This window comes from Pipistrellus hanaki (genome assembly GCF_964339955.1).
Source record: "Pipistrellus hanaki genome assembly, chromosome: 6".
Classification (NCBI taxonomy): Eukaryota; Metazoa; Chordata; class Mammalia; order Chiroptera; family Vespertilionidae; genus Pipistrellus; species Pipistrellus hanaki.
Genome location: NC_140508.1, coordinates 21,061,296 through 21,083,630, shown reverse-complemented (window position 1 = coordinate 21,083,630; position 22,335 = coordinate 21,061,296). Strand labels below are relative to the sequence as shown.

Here is a 22,335-nt window from a genome sequence, read left to right as displayed (position 1 = left end):
CAAGGAAAAATAGAGGACATAATGAATGAATGGCCAGAGTTATGAAATTTGGATGCGGTTGGTAACACCTCTATGAGGAAGCAAGACTTAAACTGAGGATTCAGCCATGTGAAGTGTGGGCAAACACCTGCTGAGTATTACAGGAGGAGGAAACCCATGTACAAAGACTTGGAAGCAAGAATGGGCAGGCACATCTGAAACCCTTGATTGAATCTGCAACAAGCTCCAATCAAACCAGTTAAAGTACACAGAGCTGGTGGCATGTAATCAAGTTAACTTAATGTTATTTTAAAAGAAAGCTACTAACTATAACTACCTTGATCCATAACTACCTTTCATCATTGCACTAGGAAAAGTCTAATTTCCTAGTTGACCTTTACAATTCAGCTTGGTATTTTTGAACAATTATAAAATGAGTGAAGCACAATGCAGACCTAAAGTGACTGAATAAAGAGAAATTATTTTTTTTTTTTTTTTGAGTTCTACAACTCAGGTTTCTGACTACTTTGAAAACAGAAAACACAATGGGAGCAAATCACTGAAAGTGGTTCACAGTGAAATAATATTCAAGGACGAAAAAAAAAGAGCAAAGTCAGTAATTAACACTAGTCTCTGTTAATGGAAGGAAAGAACCCACTTCTAGTTGCTTTCATCGCAAGTCCCCCATGACTGTGTTTGTTAACAAGCTACTTAAGGCACTTCACAGCAACTGTAAAGTTAGGAAATGGTCCATAAAAAAAAGGCAATAGAACTGAGACAAAAAGCTAGAGAAGAAATCGGCCTTACAGCAAAGCAAAGTTTTGAAAATGGTAAGGCCCAATAAAATAAACCAGCAGAGATAAACACAGTAAATATCCATCAACTAAAACACAGGCTAATTACCAAATCACCAATATATATAAAACTTTCATGCTCAAGGTTAGCAAGAAAAAAACAGTAAGAATGAAATAATGTTTAAAGTAGAAAAAAATGAAAGAAAAGCAGAGAGAAAGCAGATTTAGCAGGGCACTGCATTTACAAGCAATGTAACCATTCCTCCAGGACATGTGTGACCTGTGAGAGTGCAAAATCTCACCAAGAGCATCTTCAGCTGTAGATAGTAATTGGGAAGGCACATGGACATTTCTTTAATTATCAGTCAGCTGAACTCAGGGCAATAGGCAGAGCCACACCCTGGGAATATGCTTCCCTAATAAGTCTGGACATGTTATCAGTTTGGCCTTCATATTAGCCCAGGTGTAGGCAGTAGGGGGCTTAGATATGTAAATCCAGCTAAGCACCAGGAAGGCTAGGGCCTACTCAAGAATACAAATAAGCTCATTTGAAGCTAAGTTTTGGTGATACTTCCTGATATTTGGGGATGTAAAATAAATGTGCTGCCTGGGCTCAGGGTCCTGTCCCTCCATCAGAGTGGCAGTGTCCTACCCAGCTCCCAACTTTAAATCTATCTCTGCATCTTTCTTTCTATTATTTATCAATCCCTGGCTGCCTCCACTTAGAACTAGTTCATTCATCTCTCTTTCCAAGCTGGATGCAGAAAACTAAGATCCCTGCCATATTAGGCACCTGCTGCCTCTGGCCCCCACATCCAGCTATGGTCAGAGTCTGATTCTAAAATACCTTCCACTTTGGTATAAATCAAGGGGGAAAACTGCACTCACTTAGTTCACATTTATTCGATGTCTATTAAGTTCCAGGTGTGAAGCTGGGCACAGAGTGAACAACCAATTAGATTCTGTGTCAGTTTCCTGGAAGCTTAAAGTCATCTATAGGGAATCTAAGACTCAGTACAACAAAGGAGGTAACCCTGTTTTTGTTTTTTTTTTTTTGTTTTTATGTCATCTTACTTTCTCCCTCATGTGACTTATTTATCCTTTCAGTTGAAGAGAGGGAGGGAGATAGGGAGGTTGGTGAAAGAATGGGGAGAGAGAGCACAAGGTAGACATAGGGAAGAGGTGGGAAGTAGGAAGGAAAATGAAATATGTTTTGTTGTTTTCATATAATTGACAGCTGGTGATTGGGAACCTAGTTCTTTCCAGCTTTATATTCTAAATTTACATCCCTACTCTTAGTCTGAAAGGACCAGAAAGGCTGGACCTAACTGCATGCAGAATCCCTGTGGCATGCAGTTCAGCAGAGGACCAGTTGATGAATTCTTGGTGCTCATCAGAATGCCCAGGACACACTTAGGGGATACAGCCGCTGTTAGCAGGATGCCCCAGTCTCTATTCCTGTGATTATAGCTCAGAAATGCTTCCAGCAGGGTGTACTTCTATTGACACAGTTGACACTTCAAGAGGATTCCTTCCCAGTTTGCAAGCAGATGGAAAGTCTCAAACGTGTAGTGGGAAATGGTAGTGATATGAACAACCATTCTATAGAATAATTTATAAAAATGTATCAAGATAGATTAAAACCATATACACCCTCTGACCTAATACTTCCATTTCTACTTTTTTTCTCCCCTGAGAAAGTAATCATGGATAAACACAAAGATATAGCTACAAATATGTTCATCCCACACAACACCTAACAATAGAAGATAAGTTAAATAGGTATGGAATATCCATATAATGGACTATCACTTGGATATTGAAATGATGTGGCAAAATGTATATGAAAGGAAAAGATCTCCCAAGTGTGAAAAACTCTTACAAGATCAGTTTGAATCTTCGTAAAAGAATGCATATATAAATGTGTGTGTATGTGTGTGTATTGTACACACACATACACACACTTTGAAAAATTATAAGAGCAGTATTAAAATGCATTTCATTTTCAAAATGTAATAGAATCAGCTGTTAAAGTGTATATACATTTTTGGGATGCCCTGTATATGTGTGTGTGTGTATATATATATATATATATATATATATGTGTGTGTGTGTGTGTGTGTGTGTGTGTGTGTATTAATACATGTATATATATATATATAAAGTGTGTATATACACTATATAAATGCACATGCATACAGAGAAAGACTAAGAAAGATGACTAGATAGTGGAATAGTCAGAGGTATGGATTAGAATATAGAACTTGTTTAACTCCACAGTAATTTCTTTTTTATGTGACTTCTAAATTTGTCATAATAAACACATTAAATTAAAAAGTTAGGTTAGAAATACTGATCAGTCATCTGTCTTCATCCCCTGATCACTGAGGACATCAGACATCTTCTGTTAGGTCTTCTACTACTACTGAGGTCTGTCGGCCAAGCAAACCATACCTTAGAAAAGAAGCCACTGGGATAGCTTACCAAATACAGGTCTAATTTTTACTTTTGACATATTTTGGTCCAATTGGATTTGAAACCTGGTGTTTCTCCACTTCAAATTATAATTATTCAAATATATTCATTTTAATAAGTTTGCCATTGGTTAGTGTTTAAAGGAAAATAGTGCACAAGTGAAAATCCCTTCCTTTATTTCAAGACTGAAACGAGCTCGGATTGTAAGTAAATTTGCTTAGAGCACATTCATGAAGCTGTGAAAGCTTCCACATCCTGCCAAATCAGCTGCCTGTTCGCAGTGTCAGAGAAAGATAGACGAAGCCCAAGCAGTGGCCTGGTTTCTTCTCAGACACTGTGCCGGTTGAGGAGGAATGTTTCCCCAGCAGCAAGATTATTTCCTGGCAAAGGCCCTGACTGGGCTTTTCTCCAAAGTGAAGCTAAATCTCAAAAGAAGCCACCAGGCTGCTTTGCCTCATCCAAAAATTTTCTGGCACCAAGTACCACACATGTGTGCATACAAATCCCAACTTCCAGGGAGCCGGCGATGTGGGCCAGCAGTAAATTCCAAAACTATGTTAGAAATGGGGCACCCACATTTATGTGCCCAGTGGGCTGATAAAAATGTTCTTAGGTAGCAAGAACTTCACTTTTAGAAACTCCATCTCTTACTTTGATTCAAAGCATAATGCTTCTTGTTGTCATTTTAGCTATTGGAGATTTAGTAGGTTGCCTACTATACAAAAACAAAACACCAGTTGCTTTGAAGATAAGTTGGATCTTACTGGATACATTATTTTGTACAAAAGACATAATTCATTTTTTTGAAAAATTTATTTCAGAAAGCAATGAAGGAGAGAGAGAGAAAAAACATCAATGATGAAAGAGAATCATTGATTGGCTGCCTCCAGCATGCCCCCTTATCCCCCCCGGACCAAGTCTGCAATCCGGCATGTGCCCTTGACTGAAATCGAACCCGGGATCCTTCATTCTGCAGGATGGTCTGTTGCAAAAACATTCTTGAGCGTATATAACAGAGAAACAAAAAGATAAACTTTAATTCCCCAACATTTAAGAAAGCCACAAACCATGTAAAAGTACATCTGTGTGAGTGAGAAACAAAAAGACAGGGACCAGCCATGCACAGTACCCATCTAAAGTACAAGACACCTGCAGACCTGGGAGCGGCCACACCCTGTGTTCTGAGAGTACATCTGCTGGCCACGACCCACCTCGCACTGCGTGCGTGCCTATGTGCGGGCTTCTGCAGGCTCCAAGGTGAGGAAGGAATGGTTCCTGCCTATAAGAAGGCTACCGGGAAAGCAGGCATAGGCACCAGTTAAATGGAATGGAAAAGGAGTTAGTAAAGGAATGCACAAAATGCCTTCCAGAGAATAAAAAGAAAGCACTTAGCTCAAACTAGAGATGTACAAACACTTCCTGAGGGGACAATTCCTTTATTCAGTTAAGCTTTTAATAGATGGTTTTATAATATTGGTTTTATATGGAGGCTTGACATGGAGCAAGGTGTGAAAGATCTGTTTTGTCCACTTAAAGCAGGGGTCCTCAAACTTTTTAAAGTGGGGGCCAGATCACGGTCCCTCAGAGAGCTGGAGGGCCGGACTATATGAACTACTAATTCCTACTGTAACACCTCGGCTGCGCTCACTGCCCAAAAAACCTGGCAGGCCGGATCAGACTCCTCTGCGGGCCGCATGTGGCCCGCGGACCGTAGTTTGAAGACCCCTGACTTAAAGCATTAAGTTTAAGGTAGAAAGTGGCAGAACACAGTGTTGGAGAACAAAGTCATGGATGAATGTGTTGGAGTTGGAAGTCATCCCACAGGTACTGAGGGGCCAGGTCACATGCTGGGAAGAGAAGGGGTCAATGTGAAGGGCTGATATGGAGGTGTGGTGAGCTCCACCTGCCAGCTCAAGGCTGGTCAGGATCCTGGGGCAGGTCCATGAGTCTTTCCTGTGTCATCTCATAAAGAAAGTCAGGAATCACTGTCAGGGCCATGACAGTGACCCCAATGGCTCTGGGACATTTGCTATTCTGTAAGTATTGACTACATTGGGCAATTATGGCTGAGTATTCCATTATGTTTGTATTTGTGTTTACACACACACACACACACACACACACACTCAATAGCCAAGCTATTGTAGTGAAAACACTAATTCAGAAAGAAAATATGCACTCCCATGTTCACTGCAGCTTTACTTACAATAGCCAAGATATATAAACAACCTAAATGCTCTTCAACAGATGGGTGGATAAAGATGTGATATGATAAAGATGTGCTATATTAGGCTATTTCCATATCTTGGCTTTTGTAAGTAATGCTGCAATGAACATGGGAGTGCATATTTTCTTTTTGAATTACTATTTTTGTTGTTTATTTTTCAGATAAATACACAGAAGTAGAATTACTAGTGTTGGTTAGGATGTGAAAAAATGGAATCTGTGTTCACTGTGGGAACATCAAATGATATAGCTGTTAGGAAAATCAGTATGGCAGTTTCTCAAAAAATTAAAAATAGAATTGCCAAATAATCCAACAATTCTACTTCTGTGCATATACCCAAAAATTTGAAACCAAGGATCAATATTTGTACACCAATGTTCATAGCAGCATTATTCACAAGCCTAGTATCCATTGGCAGATGAATGGATGCATACAATGGAATATTACTCAGCCTTAAAAAAGGAAAAAGGTTTGATACATGCTATGATATGAATGAACTTTGAAGGCATTATACTAAGTGAAATAAATCAGTAAAAAAATACTTTATGATTCCACCTATATGGAATAACTAAAGTAGTCAAGTTCCCGAAACAGAAAGTAGAATGGTGACAGCCAGGGCTCAAGTAAAGGAAGGAATGGGGCATTATTTTTTATGGGTACAGAGTTTCAGTTTTACAAGGTGAAAAGAGCTCTGGAGATTAGTCGCACAACAATGTGAGTGTACTTAACTCTACTAAACTATATACTAAAAAATGGTTAATATTGTACATTTTTATACCACAATTTTTTAAAAATATATTTTATTGATATTTTACAGAGAGGAAGGGAGAGAGATATAGAGAGCTAGAAATGTCGATGAGAGAGAAACATCAACCAGCTACCTCTTGCATACCCCCTACCGGGGATGTGCCCACAACCAATATACATGCCCTTGACCGGAATCGAACCTAGGACCTTTCAGTCCGCAGACTGATGCTCTACCACTGAGCCAAACCGGTTTCGGCTATACCACAATTTTTAAGCGTAAAGAAGTTAGGTACCAAGTGCTTATGAGTCCATAGAAAAAAATTATCTGCTGTGTTTGGGCCCATACATTTAAATCATAATCACAAATTCTGAACATGTTAACCAAAATTTATTTTAAAAGTGACACATACATGCACTACTAAGGTGCCTACAAAACCTGACCTGAAACTTTTTACTTCCAACTCACTTTTCCCAAACCCCCAAGTATATCTCCCCAAAGAAAAGCTCTGCTTGCACACATGCGTGGCTTTCAGCATGTTCTCAAGCCAGGCCTTCATTTGCAGCATCCTCATTCCTTCAGAGGGACTCACTCCTTCCAGCACTTATCTGGTTTGTTCACAAGAGTCCTCTCCCAGGCTATCTGCTCTCCAGTCTGCCTCTCATCCTTGCAAACATCTCAGGGCCCAGAATGCAGTCCATTTGTGAATCTTGGAGAGAGACTTTTTTCAAGCAGAGCTGAGGCCAGTTAACTAGGGGCTCCTCAGGAGTTGGTGCCGAGAACCAAACTTCTGGATAATTTTCTTCCCTGCTTTGTCCTTCAACATAAGGTATTATTATAGACTTCTAACATATTCGTGTCCTCAACTGCAGAGAAGAAAGCACCTTGTAACACCTACCGTCCCCTCCAGGCCACCTTTCCCCTGACATAGACTCTGGGCTATTCACTGTGGGCTATTTGTATTCACTGTGGGCTGTGTGTATTCACTCTGGGCTATGTGTATTCACTATATATGCCATGGCCCTGAGAGTGAGCCCAACCGCATGAGAGCTAGGGAAGATGTTGGGACAGAAAAACATGCCTGAGGTCCATCCATAAGGTTTGAGGGCAGGTGGGTTCCTGTGAAGTAGGCTTATGATGATGCTCGCTAGAGGTGATCTCCATGTCTAGAAAGACTCTTTCTGGAAGTCTGTGGCTTTCTGTTACCCAACACATTACAAGGCAGGACTACAGAAAGAGAATCTCTTCCTGTGAACTTCAACTCCCACTGGACCTCCTAGTGCTGTGGTCAGCAAACTGCAGCTAAATAGCCACACATGGCTCTTTGGCCCCTTGAGGGTGGCTCTTCCACAAAATACCATGGCCTGGGCTAATCTATTTTGAAGAAGTGGTGTCAGAAGTTAAAGTTTTAAAAAATTTGGCTCTTAAAAGAAATTTCAATTGTTGTACTGTTGATATTTGGCTCTGTTGACTAATGAATTTGCTGACCACTGGCCTAGGGAATGGACCACTTACATTGCCCTTTGCCCTGAGTCACAGGTGGCCTTGCCTTCACTAAATGAGCTCATGGACAGGAGTCTGTTTTCCTGGGCAGAGTATTCACTGCATTCTCCACTTGTATATTCTCCACACGCAGCAAATATGTGCTGAACTGTTAAAGCATTTCAGTGCACGTTTTTCATCGTGAGAAACGAACATGTTCTTATGTCTAAGCAGCTTAACATCCAAATTTAAATAACAAGTATTTAGCCAGGGCCCATATTCCTCTCAATGTTCTTCCAGTGTATCTCATGGTGCTTAATTTAGGCTGAGGGTATTTACACTAGTACCATCAGAAAGGGTTTAGACAGCATGACTATAGACTGAATTCTGCTTCACTCTGCCAGGTTGCTGGAGCAGTCAGCTTCACAAGGTGTCTGCTTCCTATACATCAGAGTAAGACATTTTTCTTCAATTATATTTCCACTCTCAGGGGATCATTCTCTACAGCAGGTGGCAGCGGAGGGTAGCATGAAGCCAGGGAGATGAAGTATAAAGTAATTTTAATCTGAATTTTTACAAATGAGTATTGCAGGGGGAGCAGAGACAAAATATGTCTGTTAACTGATCTCAGGTGAATGGGAGGCACGATAGTATTACCAAATGCCTCTAGACCCATCTCCTCAGCCAATTGTGATGCGGTCTAAAACACGTAGCCACTCACTTCAATTCTGAATGCCTTGGCCTAATTCCTCATTTTATCATGAGGCCCTCTTCCTATCTTTTGCTTAAGGATCCTGAACATAATTTTGAGATTATCCAAAAGCTGCAGTGTAATTTGGGAGTTGACCCCATGACACAAAAATGCATTCCTTTGCACAATATGCCATTTTCTGTTATTTAGAACATCGACACCCAGAGAAATTAGTAAAAAAAAAAAAAAAAAAAAAAAAAAAACAAAAAAAAACAACACAAAAACCTTTCCATAAAGATCCATATATCTCATTAAAACTTAATCTGTTTGCTGAACATTTACTAGGCAGGCTTTGTGAATGACAGTTTAGAATCCAGACATTAGTAAGACAAATCCTTGACCTTGAAAAACTTCCGACCTAAAAGGAAAGACACTCACATAAGCCAAACTCATATCCAAATGCAGGCCCAAGCTGCTCCCCTTCCCCATCTCCCACATCTCAGAAATAGACACACCATCTTCCCCGTGGCTTAACCCCAAACCAGGGAATCACCCTTGATTCCATTATACTCCATGTCTATGGCTACCATCCACATGCAAACCACTGTTATCTTTCACTTGGAATAAGGAAATCATTTTCTAAATGGTTTCTTGCTTCTATAATACTGTTTCCAAATTATGCATATCCTATTTGTAGTATGCATGTCTTCAAATTACTCCCCTTTTCAGAGCCCTCGAATGGCTCCCTAGGGCTGTTAGAAAGGAGACAGCTCTTTCCAGCAGCCTACCAGGCCCTACATCATCTGTACAGACCCACCCTCAACCACTCTTCTGTGTACTATTCCCTCTATTCCAACCCTCATTCAGTTTCTCATTTTGAAGCCACTGTGCTTGCTTTGTAGTTGGCCTGAAATACCCTCCTCTCCTTCCTTTCTGTTGAGCATCGCCTTGTCTCCACTCAAGTCTAGGATTAAACATCCTCCCCACCTGAAACCTTTCCTGACCACAGCATCAAATACTGCCTAAGGCACTGTACGTTAATTTCATGTTCACTTTCTGCATTTATCCATAAATTACCTGTGCTTGCCTGTTTCCTCCGGCTAGCTGCAAATTGACCTTCTCGGTGTTTTTGGAAACCAGGCCACTGTGCTAGAACCTGCCTGCCTCACAGGAGGCACTCAGAAGGAACTTGTGGATAGATGAGTGTCCATTGCAAAGAACAAAATAAAGATGACAGAAATGGAACAAAGTACTCTGAGGAAGGGACACATTTCTCACTGGGGATAAAAGCTGAAAGTAACTTTCAGAGGAGATATGATCTGTTCTAAGCCTTACAGAAGTGGGTGCATCTTAAAACACATTCCAGGCTCTGAATCAAGCAAAGGAGGAGCCCAAAGGCATGGGTAGCAGGTGAGGCTGAGCAATGACTAAGGTACAAGATACATGGAGGGATGTGCTTAGAAGAGCACAATCTGTGGACAACATTGGTGACATGGTAAAGGGTTGCACTTTTATTTTTTAATAGAGGCCTGATGCATGAAATTTGTGCAAGGGGCTGGGCCCTTGCAGCCGAGGCAGCTTGCCTCAGCACTGGCAGCCCTGGCTTCGTCCTAAGGTCATCCGGAAGGACATCTGGAAGGATGTCTGGTCTAATTACCATATTACTAGTATGCTTTTATTATTATAGATACTACAGAAAGTCACTAAAAAGCTTTGATATGAATATTAGTACACTCTGACCTGCATTTTATAAACACAGAAAAAACTATTTTAACTTAAAAATAAGCAAACAAACAAACAAACAAAACTGGCATTACTTTTCAGAGGGCTACATACTCACCTGTGTTTGGAAGAAAAAAGAAGGACTGAGATCCCATCTTTATATGCAAAAGAAAGAGGGGAACATGGTTGGTGAGCCTGTGTCTCAGAGGTTAGGTCAATTGCAGATCAATTTTTGGTTTTCAAAAGCACTGGACAGCGATATAACATTTCCAAATGGTTTCAGAGTAAAAGATACTGCCATCAAGAAAAAAGAAGCTGACACCTGGATTCTAAGGTTGGAACTGGGCCCAGGACTGGGAGATGATCCCAAGCAAGCACTCTCCATATCCCAGGCCAATTGAATTAGCCCAAAATTATCGCATAGATGGATCACACCATGTAAACTGAAATGAACCCTGAAGACCTGCATATTACAGTAAAGTTAAACAAAGTGACTATATAAATGATTCAACTCGGTCACAATAAAAGGCAGTTGGTAAAATTGCTATAAGGCAAAATGCTTCAACCTTTTGCAACTCATTCACACATAAACAAATTACTAAAATTCTGCAGTACACCAAAAATATGCTGATCTGACCAAAAAAAGTAGGTATAATATAAATTCATTCATACTAGATGGCTACTATTGTGTTGGGTATTGTCAGTTTTTTGTAATTTGACAGTCTAAGGGAAAAGAGGTCATTGCCCCTGACTAAATAGTCAAGTATTACATGTTTTAAAAATTCTTGTGGCAAACCACCTGAAAATCACTGCTGCAAGGTTTAAAGGCCTATAACAAACATGCCTTCCAAAGTAACGGCAACCCACTGCTCTGAGAGAGTTTATTTCAAGACATATTTGCTTCATAAGCACAGTTCTCCTCAACTGACACAACAGAGTCAACTGCTTGCTTTCACTTCCAGAAGTTCTGGAAGGAGGGAGAGGCCCAGGAGCCTGCAGCAGCCCTGATGTTGCACTAACTGGCTTTTTTATTTTTTTAAACTCAAGCAAAGTGTCAGAACTTAGCTTCAGCTTGCCTATAAAATAATACAGAAATGTGGCCAAAGGTGCCTGCCAGGTTTAAACCCCTCTGACTATATATATATAGTCATATATGACATAATACATGAACAAAGAGAATAGTACAGTGAAGGCCTAGAGAGGGGCTGAGAGGGAGGCAGAAAGAGTCAATTGGGAGGAGAAAAGGGAACATCTATAATACTTTCAAAAATAAAGATACATTTGAAAAAAAAATTCCTGTAGGCATGTCTGCTTTCCACGGACCAGTGTACTGACCTGAGCTGGAGGAGGGAATGCCGCTAGGCCCAGTGCTTGTGAGCAGTGCTGAGCCAGGAGCAATGGGCAATGGAACAGGCCTGCCCCAGGTCGGAAGTAGCCCATGGTCAGAGCATGGGTTGGAAATCAGAGAGATTTGGACTCGCACCAGAGCACTAACTATGAAACTGTGGGTGAGCAAATCTATATAAAGTCTATGTGAAACAGGGACAGAGTAGTAAAAAGTAAAAGATGGAAGTGGGGTGCTTAGCAGAGTGCTTGTTGTACAGTAACCTCTAAATAAATGACAGTCCTAGAAAGTGTCAATATTATCTCATTGGCTATTTGATTTAACTTCATTGCATTACATTGCCAAGAACCAATTCCAGCATGTAATAATTACAAGAGTTCCATCAAAAGGTTGATGGGAGTTGGGGGGCTCAACAAAGGTGAGCCACATATATAGTTTACCTGCTGGAAATGGCTAAAAGGCACTTCCCCCAAACCTGAATAGGATTGTTAGCTGCCAGACAGCTAAGGGCATTTTATTGCTTCCTGTTGGCCAAACACCTGAAAAACTATAGGCTATTCCCCAAACTGACAATGCATCTGTAAGCCATACCCTTTGAAGTGTATTACCTCCATCTTCCTTTAGAATAAATCATGTGAATAAAAGCAGGGGTCCTTCATCAAGGGAGAGTCTTCAGTTCCTTTTAGCTGAAGTTCCTCTGACCCCCAATGCCCTTCAAAAATATCTTTCATCTTTGCACTCCTTTTTAATCATCTACGCGCAGCCCCTTTCTCCAGAATGCTGAAGCCTTTGCAAGGCTGGGAAAAGAACCCTGGCATTACATGGTATTTTCCTTAAAGAACAATAAATGTATGGAACCTCACAAAACTGAAAAGGACCCCCAAAGTTATTTCTTTCAGTTCCATGTTTTAAAACCTTCTCATTATTACCACCATTTCACTGCAGAAACCACAAAATAGCTCAGTAGTTAAGGTCAGCACAAGGTCATCCAGCTATGAAGTCCATTTAAAACACAATGTTTGTGTCCTCAGAGGCAGGCCCCCAGTGCTCAGAAGTTGTGAAGATAATTTTCCTGGGTTATACTGTGCCCTAAGAATTAAAACTGTCTCTGTTACTACAATAAATGTGTAATATGAGCTGAAAGTGCTTCAGCCAAAGATAGATCGTGTACTGAGTAATCAAAGTGCCAGCTCTAAAATATTAGACAGTTATGAAAATGATAATGAAGCTCATAACAACCCTTAGTAATGCTTATTATGCTGTTTAGCAAAAAATAAAATCAGAATATGTAATCTCATTCATTTTGTGATTATAAGTAAGTAAAATTACATACATATATAGCAAGGGCTGGAAGGGAAACTGGAAAATGACTGCAGCTGATTGGATAAGGAGGCGAGATTGCAGGGGTGTTATTTTTATCTAGAGACTTTAATGGAGTTGACACAATAGACGCCACCGCAGTGATAATCACAGGGAAGGAGACTCAGCTGTTCACTCACCCTGGGTTGTATAACATGACTGCAGAGAGGTTCTCGCAGGACTTCGAGAGGTCGGTCATGGACAAGCTGAAGGAGGACAGAAGGCCACTCTAAGAGCAGACACAGGGCAGAGCGGTTACCTTAACAGACAGAGGTCAGGGCTCTGGAATCAGTGCTGTTAACTTAGGAGAAGCAATGAAGTGCAGACATTCCCCGTTAGCCTTCACACCAGCTGGTCAGTCTGAGGATGGCAACTTAGGGGGAGTCTCAACCCTAACCCTCACTAAAGAGAGCTGGGCCCTGGCATGCATGATCTGGGAAAACTAACCAGGAACTCCACACCCCAATGGTCTCCCTAACCACACTGCACTCAAGTCCAGGGAAGGGGTCAGGGCATCTGCCATCCTCCTTCCGGAGGGAGCCTTGTCCTGTTATCAGCAGCACTCATGTGCATTTATGGGGTGACACAGATGGAGGAGGGCGAGGGAAAGAAGGCCAAAAAATAAGAGCTTGACCTGTTTTGCTTCTAGAGAAAGCTATTGGCAAACATATTTGTTGTAACTGTGTATCAGAAAGGACCCTCCAGGGAGCCCCTGGGCTGGAACAGATAAGAGACTTCAGGAGCTGGGACAAGCAGCTGGAGAAGGCTGAGGTCTGCAGCTTTCTTATTTCCCATCTACAGACGGGCAAGCTCCAGCAGCCCTTACAAGAACAGGCTGAGATGAGGGGCTCTGTAATGCAGCGCTGAGGGGCAAACAGTTGCAGTTGGCAGGCCAGGGTTGGGGCCCTCACTCCTCACTCACTGGCTAAGGAACTAGTTTGTCTGTTCCTCATCTCCATCATCTGTGAGATGGGAGAGGAATAGCTGCTGCACAGACAAAGCAGTAGAATATATGTGGAAGTTCCATACAGTGCCTGGCTCATAGAAATATCATCGCCCTCAGTTACCTAAGCATGATGACCCTAAACAGATCCTGCTCCCTCTCATTTCTTCCCACATCCCTAGTCCCCATCCATCACTTAAGGACCCTCTGGATATCCTTATCCAATCAAGATGAAGTCTCCCCAGTTGTTCAAAACTCACTCGCTGCTTCACACCCCAAGGGGGGAAAAAAAAAAGAGAGAGAGAGTAAGCAAGCTTTGCGATGACAGTCATTCTGATTCTGGGTCAACTCCTAACCTAGATGCTCAATAATGGAAGTCACTCTCCACTTAACGCAAATGATACTCAGCTCCTCTCTGAAGAGAAGGGTCTAGGAGCTATTCTCCTGCTCAGAAGTTCACTCGCTTACCATCCCACGTCATCAGCCAATAATCTGCTGGGAAACAAACTCCCCAGAATCAATCCAGACTAAGAACTGTGGATCTGTACACAGGAAAATCAAACTCTAGGCACCAGAGTGGAGACGCCTCAGCATAGCCCCACCCGGACCAGAGCTGGCTCCTGGGGATTTCATGCAGCTCACCTTCCTCTTCTCCCTGAGTTTGGCAGCCTCCTTTGGATGGTTAAAGCGAAACATATTGGTTCTTCCCAAGAGTATCACGGCACCTAAGAGTACACAAAAAACTGTAATGAGCTTACAGTAAGCAACCTCGACCGTTGGTAACATCATAACGTGAAATTATATCATTGAAATGCAATTTCCAGTGGACTGTAACACAATAATCATAAGGGGAAGAGTTAGTCTCAGAAAACCTGCTTCCCTAAGTCACTTTTAAATGTGTAAAATATGATACTTTTTACAGCCAAGAAGCACAATGCTCAGGTTACCTAAGGAAGAAATAATGGACCCACGTATTCACATATGTTATGACATTTAAAACTTATACTTTTAATTGCAGAGAAGAAAAAAAATCAGTTATTCAAAGAGATATAATACATATGGTCACAAAATTAGGAAGTACTTATTAATGCCAATAAAAGTAAAAATCTCAAAGGAAAGTTCTTTTAAAAGAAAATATGGTAAAACTGAGAAAGTACTAAAGGTAACTATTACTAAATTCTCCCTCAGAACTTGAAAGAAAAAAAATTCTGTACATGGAATGTCTATTTCCATTGCTTCCTGTTAAAACTCTATTAAAACTGAGATGGTCAAATGAAGCACACACACACACAAAAAAAAAACCCTTTTGATTGACTAAGGTCCTGTTTATTCAGAAAATGACTGAAAAAGAGGTGACGTAATTCAATGCCAATGCCCAAGGGTGACAAAATTATTGGGGCTGGGCCACAAATTTCAGCTTTCTTAAGCAAATAAGCAAACACTTCCAAACACTTTGGAAGGTCAAAGCCAGGGAAGGCTATGAGCTACTGGTCACTAGAGGAACCTAAGGAAAGTGATGAGGTGTCCAGCACCTGAGGGACAAGTGCAAGCTGCAGTAGGTGGCCACAGGCTTCTGAACCCAGGAACTAATAATCTGGGTCTCACAGGGCAGCTAGAGGACAAAAGAGGGGTTCCCACTTGGGGTAACCACAGGGAAAGGGATGAGCCTGCTATGTCTGGAGATGTCCACCTAAAATGCAGGGCATCTGGCTCTAACCGGTTTGGCTCAGTGGTGTCAGCTGGCAGACTGAAAGATTCCAGGTTCGATTTCGGTCAAGGGCATGTACCTTGGTGGTGGGCACATCCCCAGTAGGAGGTGTGCAAGAGGCAGCTGATCAATATTTCTTTCTCGTCAATATTTCTAACTCTCTATCCCTCTTCCTTCCTCTCTGAAAAATATCAATAAATATATTTTAAAAATAAAAAATAAAATGCAGGGCATCTGAAGCAGCAGGGAGGTCCAACTCTGAAGAGATGACACAGACTAAGCACCTGGAGAGCCAGGATGGAGAATCTGCACCCACGCTCCAAAATGGGTGCCCAGAACAAAATTCAGCTCATAGAAATGTTTCGTGTATTCTGGGGAATGTTTAAAAAAAAACAAACACATTAGTTGCCAACAGTTAAAAACCTGCAGTTTACACTAAGTCTGAGTTTCTTTCTGGATTCCCTTCAAAAACTGGAAGACATGGTATCAGTAGATGTGTGATGCCACCTGGCAAAATCCCCGGCTGCTGATGGCTGCTTCCTTTGGGCAGAGCATGTTACCTCTTGTTGACTATAGTCGCCAACCTCTCACCTGGACCTTGAAGGTAACACTATAACCCCAGACAGCTAGCTATTCTGGAGTTCACACCAGTACATCTGCCTGCTATTCAACATATTACCTCAGATTTCTCAAAGTTTCAAATTCAATGTGGTGAAAACCTAACAGGTTTAGGTCATAATCAAGGGACAAGTGGAGGATTGGTTCTGGTGGTGGTTATTATTTAGTGGAAACAGAGTCCACATGAGAAGAAAAGCACGCTTTTAGGAGACTAAGAAGGGCAGCAGTGGATATTATCCACTCCACAGTCTGCTTATCCCCTCATATAAAATGGCTACAAATATTTTCAAGTTATGGAGAGGCACCATCACAATGTGAGTTGAAAATTACTACAATATGTTAATGGAATAAAATAGAATAGTATTGCAAAAACAGATTTCATATAATATTAAGTCATTAAAAATATTCCTGCCACCCTTGAGTTTGCATGAAACACACGTAAAAACCCTTTTAAAAAGTTATAAAAGGAAACAAAATTACCCATGACCTTTCCTTGTTTCCATCTAAATAAGGTGTGTGAACTACCTGGCACATAAAAAGGGGCTCTGCTAAGGCTGGTTTACCTCTGTTTCCTCTAGTGCATCCTTTACTCAACATCTTACTGACTTTTAAAATATGCTTCATTTTTACATAATGCTGCTGTTCATTCATTCACTCAACACACCTTAATGAACATTTTCCATATGCTAATCACTGTGATCAATACTGCAGACACAGAGGTGAACAAGTCAGACATATACTTTGCCCTTAGGGAGCTTACAAACAAGTAGAAGAGTAAATAATCAAATAATTCCTCAAATAAATGCAAAGCTGCAACTGAAAGAGAGCTAACCTGCCCAGTGTTCAATGAGCAAATGGGAGGGGGGGGGGGGGAGGAAAGCAAGTAAGGGAGTTACAGCAGGTGAGGTCAGGAAAGGATGCCTTTAAGGAGGTGGTGCCTAAAACCAGCTCTGAAGATTGTGTGTGCGTGTGTGTGTGTGTGTGTGTGTGTGTGTGTGTGAGAGAGAGAGTGTGTGTATGTGTACAGATCAGGGAGTAGCATATGTATAAGTTCATTAGCAGGTAAAACTGATGATGATGAGTGATTGGAAGACTGGTATTTCTACAGCAGAGGGAACAAGGGAGAGCACAGCATAAGATGAGGCTTGAGAGGGAGCAGATGACAGAGAATCTTTCAGGAAATAGTAAAGAATCTTGAATTTCATGTAGGTGCAACAGAAAGACACTGAAGGGCTCTGGGAAGCAGCATTACATGATTAAATGTGAGTTTCAGAAAGATCATTCTTTCCATTGTTTGTAAAATGAATCGAAGAGGGCACAAGTAGATGCAGATAAACAAGGTAATGAGGCTACTGCAATGGTCCAGGTCAAAGACAATGGTGGCTCAGGGCTGGAAAGGTGGGGTGGGCAAGAAAGGAAATAAATAAATTAGGAAAATATTTAGGAAATAAGACCAACAAGACTCAATGATGGGCTAGATACAGGCACAGAGAGGTAAGGAAGTGGCTCCTGAAGTTTGGCCTGCAATAACTAGTTGGGTGTTGAGTTGTTCACACAGATTGAGAACACTAGAAAAGGTTGGCTTAGATGAGGAATCATGAGTTTATTTTTTGGCATAATGAATTTGAGATGCCTTTGGCAGGCAGAAATTTAGATCTGAAGCTCCAGAAGAACAGCATAGGATACCTACCAATCTATCTATCCACCAACCTACATACCTACTCAATCTATCTATTTACCAACCTACCTACCTACTTATATATGTATACATAACACACACATATTTACACACACACATATATATACATAACTACCTAACAACTGTTTATAGGTACACACATATATGTATCATATATGTGTGTACTTGTGTGTGCATGTAAGTGCATGTATGTCACTCTATTTGAGAGTCATCTCTAATAAAGGAAGCCACAGGTGTGGGGAAGTCACCTGAGAAGAGGATAGAGAGGTGGAACAGAATGGGGTCCTTGAAAAAACACTGGCTTTCAATGGCCAACTAGAGGAGCATGAACCTGGAAAGGAAACAAGAGAAGGGGTCATCAGAGAGGGGGAAGAAAAATCTCAGAAACCAAGGGAAGAGTGATCAATGATGCAGAATGCTTCAGAGAGATATGAAAAATGCCATTAGCTGTGGTGTCAGGGAGGTCACGAGCAACCTTGGTAAGAGCATTTTGATAGCAGTCAGAAGCCAAACTGAAGGGGTTGAGGGATAAGAATGAAGCACCTGAGCCCAGACAGACAACTCGTTCACGAAGTCTGTGTGTAAAAAGAAAGGAGTTGGTAGTAGCTAGATGGGGGTTATGGATCCCATGGGATAGTTTGTTGTGTTTTTGTTAAAAGAAGACTCATGAGTATACATTAAAAAGCAATATGAGAGCTGAGGAAATGTAAACAAATGGATGAAAGAGAATGGCTCAGGGTGCAGATTTCTGGATGACATACAGAGCATGCGTGTTGCTCTGCTCTTTTGGGGTATCCAAAATTCAGTCTCCACATTTAGTCATCAAACTAGATAAGGTTCCTTCCAGATCTTAAATTCTCTTTAACTATAAACAAACTACAGCAGATGGACTTTGTGTGAAGCCCTTAACTTGTAACTGTTTATGTTTAAACCTTCCTGAAATATATGATGACATCTTTGAGATTACTTCAGGGCTTGTTAAATACCTGAAGATAGTCAAATTCCAGATGGTCTTAAAAAGGGAAATGGCATTGTAAAGGGTGGACAAAGATAGTTGTTAAGAACAAAAAAATAAGCTTCATTTAAATCTCTTAATAAAACCACTGAAGGTGGTTTTATGTGAGATTTTCTATTTTAATAGTTCAGAAACACTGAAAAATATTAAACATGTAAACATTCCTTGTGACTTTTAAGGAGTATCTACACTAATAAAAGAGTATGATGCAAATTGACCATACCTTCCCAATATCCACCAGCCAACCAGGAGTATGCAAATTAACCCAACAAAGATGGTGGGTTAATTTGCATACACAGGTGCTGAGTAGCCAGGGGCAGGGCAGGATGCTTGTGTTGTCACCATGGTGACGATGCATGAGTTCCACACTGCCACAGCAGCTCCGGGCCTCTGGGCAGTGTGGGAAGGTGGAATGGTGGCTCTGGGCCAGAGAGAAACTGCCAGCAGCCAGAGGAAGGAAGGCCCATTCTTGCATGAATCTTCATGCATTAGGCCTCTAGTAGTGATAATAATTATTGATATCACTATTGATTTCTTTTGCTCATTTCTTGTCAAGTTTTCTGATTCTGCTACAACACAAATAAGTCAACTTTTTTCCTATTAGATGTCATATGAAGATTTATGAGGTGGTTAAGTATGAATGTTTCATTCTGGGCTACAATTAACACAAACATGATTAGCTTTGTTCAGCTACTTTTATATCTGAGAGTGCACCGGAATCACTTGTAAAAAAGAAATAGATCACTGGGCCCCATTCCTATATTTTCTGACTCAGCAGGTCTAAGATGAGCATTTCAGAAAGCTTCCAGTTAAGGCTGATGTTGTTGAGTGGGGACACACTTTAAGAACCACTGACTTTGGAAATAGTCCTTAAGAACAGTTTAGGCTTTGACATTGAACAGTATCTGCTGAACCATCCATGTGCAAGGCAGACTGTCAGGTCACAAATTTGAGGAAGAAATCTAAAGTGTTTATGATCAAGTGTAGGTGAGTCCACTGGGGGATTAGCACTGCTATCTGCTGGCTTTTATGTAGTGTGTAACAGGCCTCTTCTGTTTCCTCAATGTCCTGGCTAAACTTCTGGAAGATCTATTTCCCTTTGTAGTTCCACGAAAATTCCTTTTTGATTTGCTTCTGACCAACTCGCACCAGAACTTGAGCAAATGAAAATTTTATCAAAGGCTCATCAGCTCCATTCCCCAGACAATCCCTGATCCTTCTTTCTGAGCGCCTGAATAGAGGCAAATGTATTTTGGCACTCAGGCATAACACATTCAAATGCACCTAAGAGTAAACTCCCCAGATGTAGTTTCTGCAGCACTTCTAAAAGAAGAGACGAGCATTCTATGGTTCTGAGAAACCAGCAAGAAGACCAAAGGAGTCCACTGATATGAATAGAAAATTAATTACATTTAACAACTATCAGCACTAAAGCAACTTATAGTAAAAAGAAAAATCAATCAAAGTAAGAGATAATACTTCAAGGCAATTGTAGAGCAAACGTTGAATTACTTTCTTAATTATAATTGAATTGATTTTTATACCATTTCATATTAAGTATACAAGAAAAACAAACAAACAAAAAAAAAACACACCTAAGATCTGAGACTACTAAAAACAAACTCAAGCATATGTACTGCACACCATGGTCAAATGCACAGTTTCTTCTCCAGCAACTGTCTCCTCTTTCTATGGAACTCTACAATGAAATTGCTCTATGAAGTCATACTGTGGAACCGTCTACCAAATCGTGGGAGTGAGGAAAACTAAGTGTTAGAGAGCATGTAATTAAAGAGCATGGTCAGATTCAGTGCTACATACCTCACACACTGTTTTTGGAAAAAACTCTAAAAAGGGGAGAAAAGCTTCATACACAAGACTTTAGGCAACATGCTATATTGGTGGCCACATTGAATTCTCGCAGCATTAGCAAATGCTTTTCATTTTAGTGCCCTTAGCTGATAAAAACATTCCTGTAATTTAAGGCAGGGAAGTACTACCCGTGTTTCCCCGAAAATAAGACATCCTCCGAAAATAAGACCTAGCGCATATAAAAATAAGACATCCCCTGAAATAAGATCTAGCGCATCTTTGGGAACAAAAACAAGACATTGTCTTATTTTCGGGGAAACGGTATTTATGCAACCCAAAAGAAGGAGGACTGTTAACTGATACAGGTAAAAATTTCCCCAATGATGACAATCTGCTAAGTATATCTAAATCACCTATTAGTTAGTTGGCATTCACAAGTATCTTAAATGATTTAGATAAAGAAGTGGTAATTACATGTACTTTGTGATAGGACAGCCTAACTAACACATTTAAAATTAATCGTAACTTAATAATGAAAAGAGACATTTAAATACCAAATATCAGCAATAAACTGAGAGCTGGTAGTAAAGAGATAGGAAGTTGCTGGCAGTGCAGGGTGAATCAGGAATCCAGTCAAATGTGGAATTAATGGGGTTAGATCATGTGACTTAGATGAACATCCATCTGCGTTTCTATTCTTGATACCTTTATTTAAACCGCTTCATGGGTAAAAGTCAAGGTACTTTTGGAGTAAAAATAAAGTTCCTTGTTTAATCCTGTTTCCCAGTTATTAATATGTTTTAATGAAGTAAATATACTTTATTTTTGCTTTCGTCTTTTCTTTAAATCTTACAGTTACAGTTGAAAATTCTTTTGTAAGCCTGTTTAATAAAAAAAAACTTCCCTTCTTCTACAGAGGTTAACACTATATTGAAGCGCTGATAGAAGGCCAATGTCACCAATTAAACACCAACAAAAGTCCCTGGGCTGGAGTGCAGTGGTGGGGAAAAATACCTCAATTAAAACAGCTCAATTGTGACACGACCTGGCTGTGGAACAGCAAGCACAGCTGTGAGATAGCTCAATCGTGAAACAGTGTGGCTGTGGAACAGCTCCAGCAAGGCGGTCCAGATGAGAAGTGTCACCATTCTGCTCCAGTGAGAGCTCAGCGCCATAGTTGCAGCTCCAACCAGGGATAAGAGTATTCAATGGAAACTGAAAGTGTGCTTCATTGGGGCACAGGTGAAGCTGGCTTCTAAGTAGAGAAGACTTCTCACCTCCAGTCCCTGATTGGGTCACTCTCAAGCAAATGAGGATTCAAATTTTCACTGATTAACTGGTTCAAATAAGTGACTGTTCCAAATGGAGACACTGATTGGTTAAAGATGCAAATAAGTATATAGCAGTGTAGCCCCAACCGGCCAGGGCAAGTCTTTAGCCCATTGGTTGATTTGTGACCCTCAATTCAAACAGCAGCAGCACAATGCAGGAGGCTTGGCAACTCAGTGCAGCTTTTCCCTGAAGCAAAGAGAGCATGAGAGGCTCCTCTTTAGCAATGACTACTATACTCTGTTTACATATTTTTGCCCAGTTAGCCACCAGGAGTCCTTAACAAGCATTTAACATTCTCAAGGTCAATAGAAGTACACATGTGCTAGGCCCATTCACATAGTTTTGTGGGGTTTTTAAAAAATCTAACCATAGGATATGTTTATTGATTT

At 40.8% G+C, this 22,335-nt stretch overlaps 1 protein-coding gene across 4 annotated transcripts in view; it reads right to left on the bottom strand.

The window, feature by feature from the left end:
* KIF16B (kinesin family member 16B) overlaps window positions 1-22,335 on the bottom strand; it is a 252,717-nt gene that overhangs the window by 90,926 nt on the left and 139,456 nt on the right. For all 4 annotated transcript variants that reach the window (XM_084887626.1, XM_084887625.1, XM_084887623.1 and 1 more), the window contains exons 16-17: window positions 14,405-14,487; window positions 12,960-13,048 (exon numbers count right to left, since the gene is read on the bottom strand). In XM_084887626.1, coding sequence (XP_084743752.1) covers window positions 12,960-13,048; window positions 14,405-14,487 — 172 coding nt within the window. The remainder of the gene's footprint in view (window positions 1-12,959; window positions 13,049-14,404; window positions 14,488-22,335) is intronic.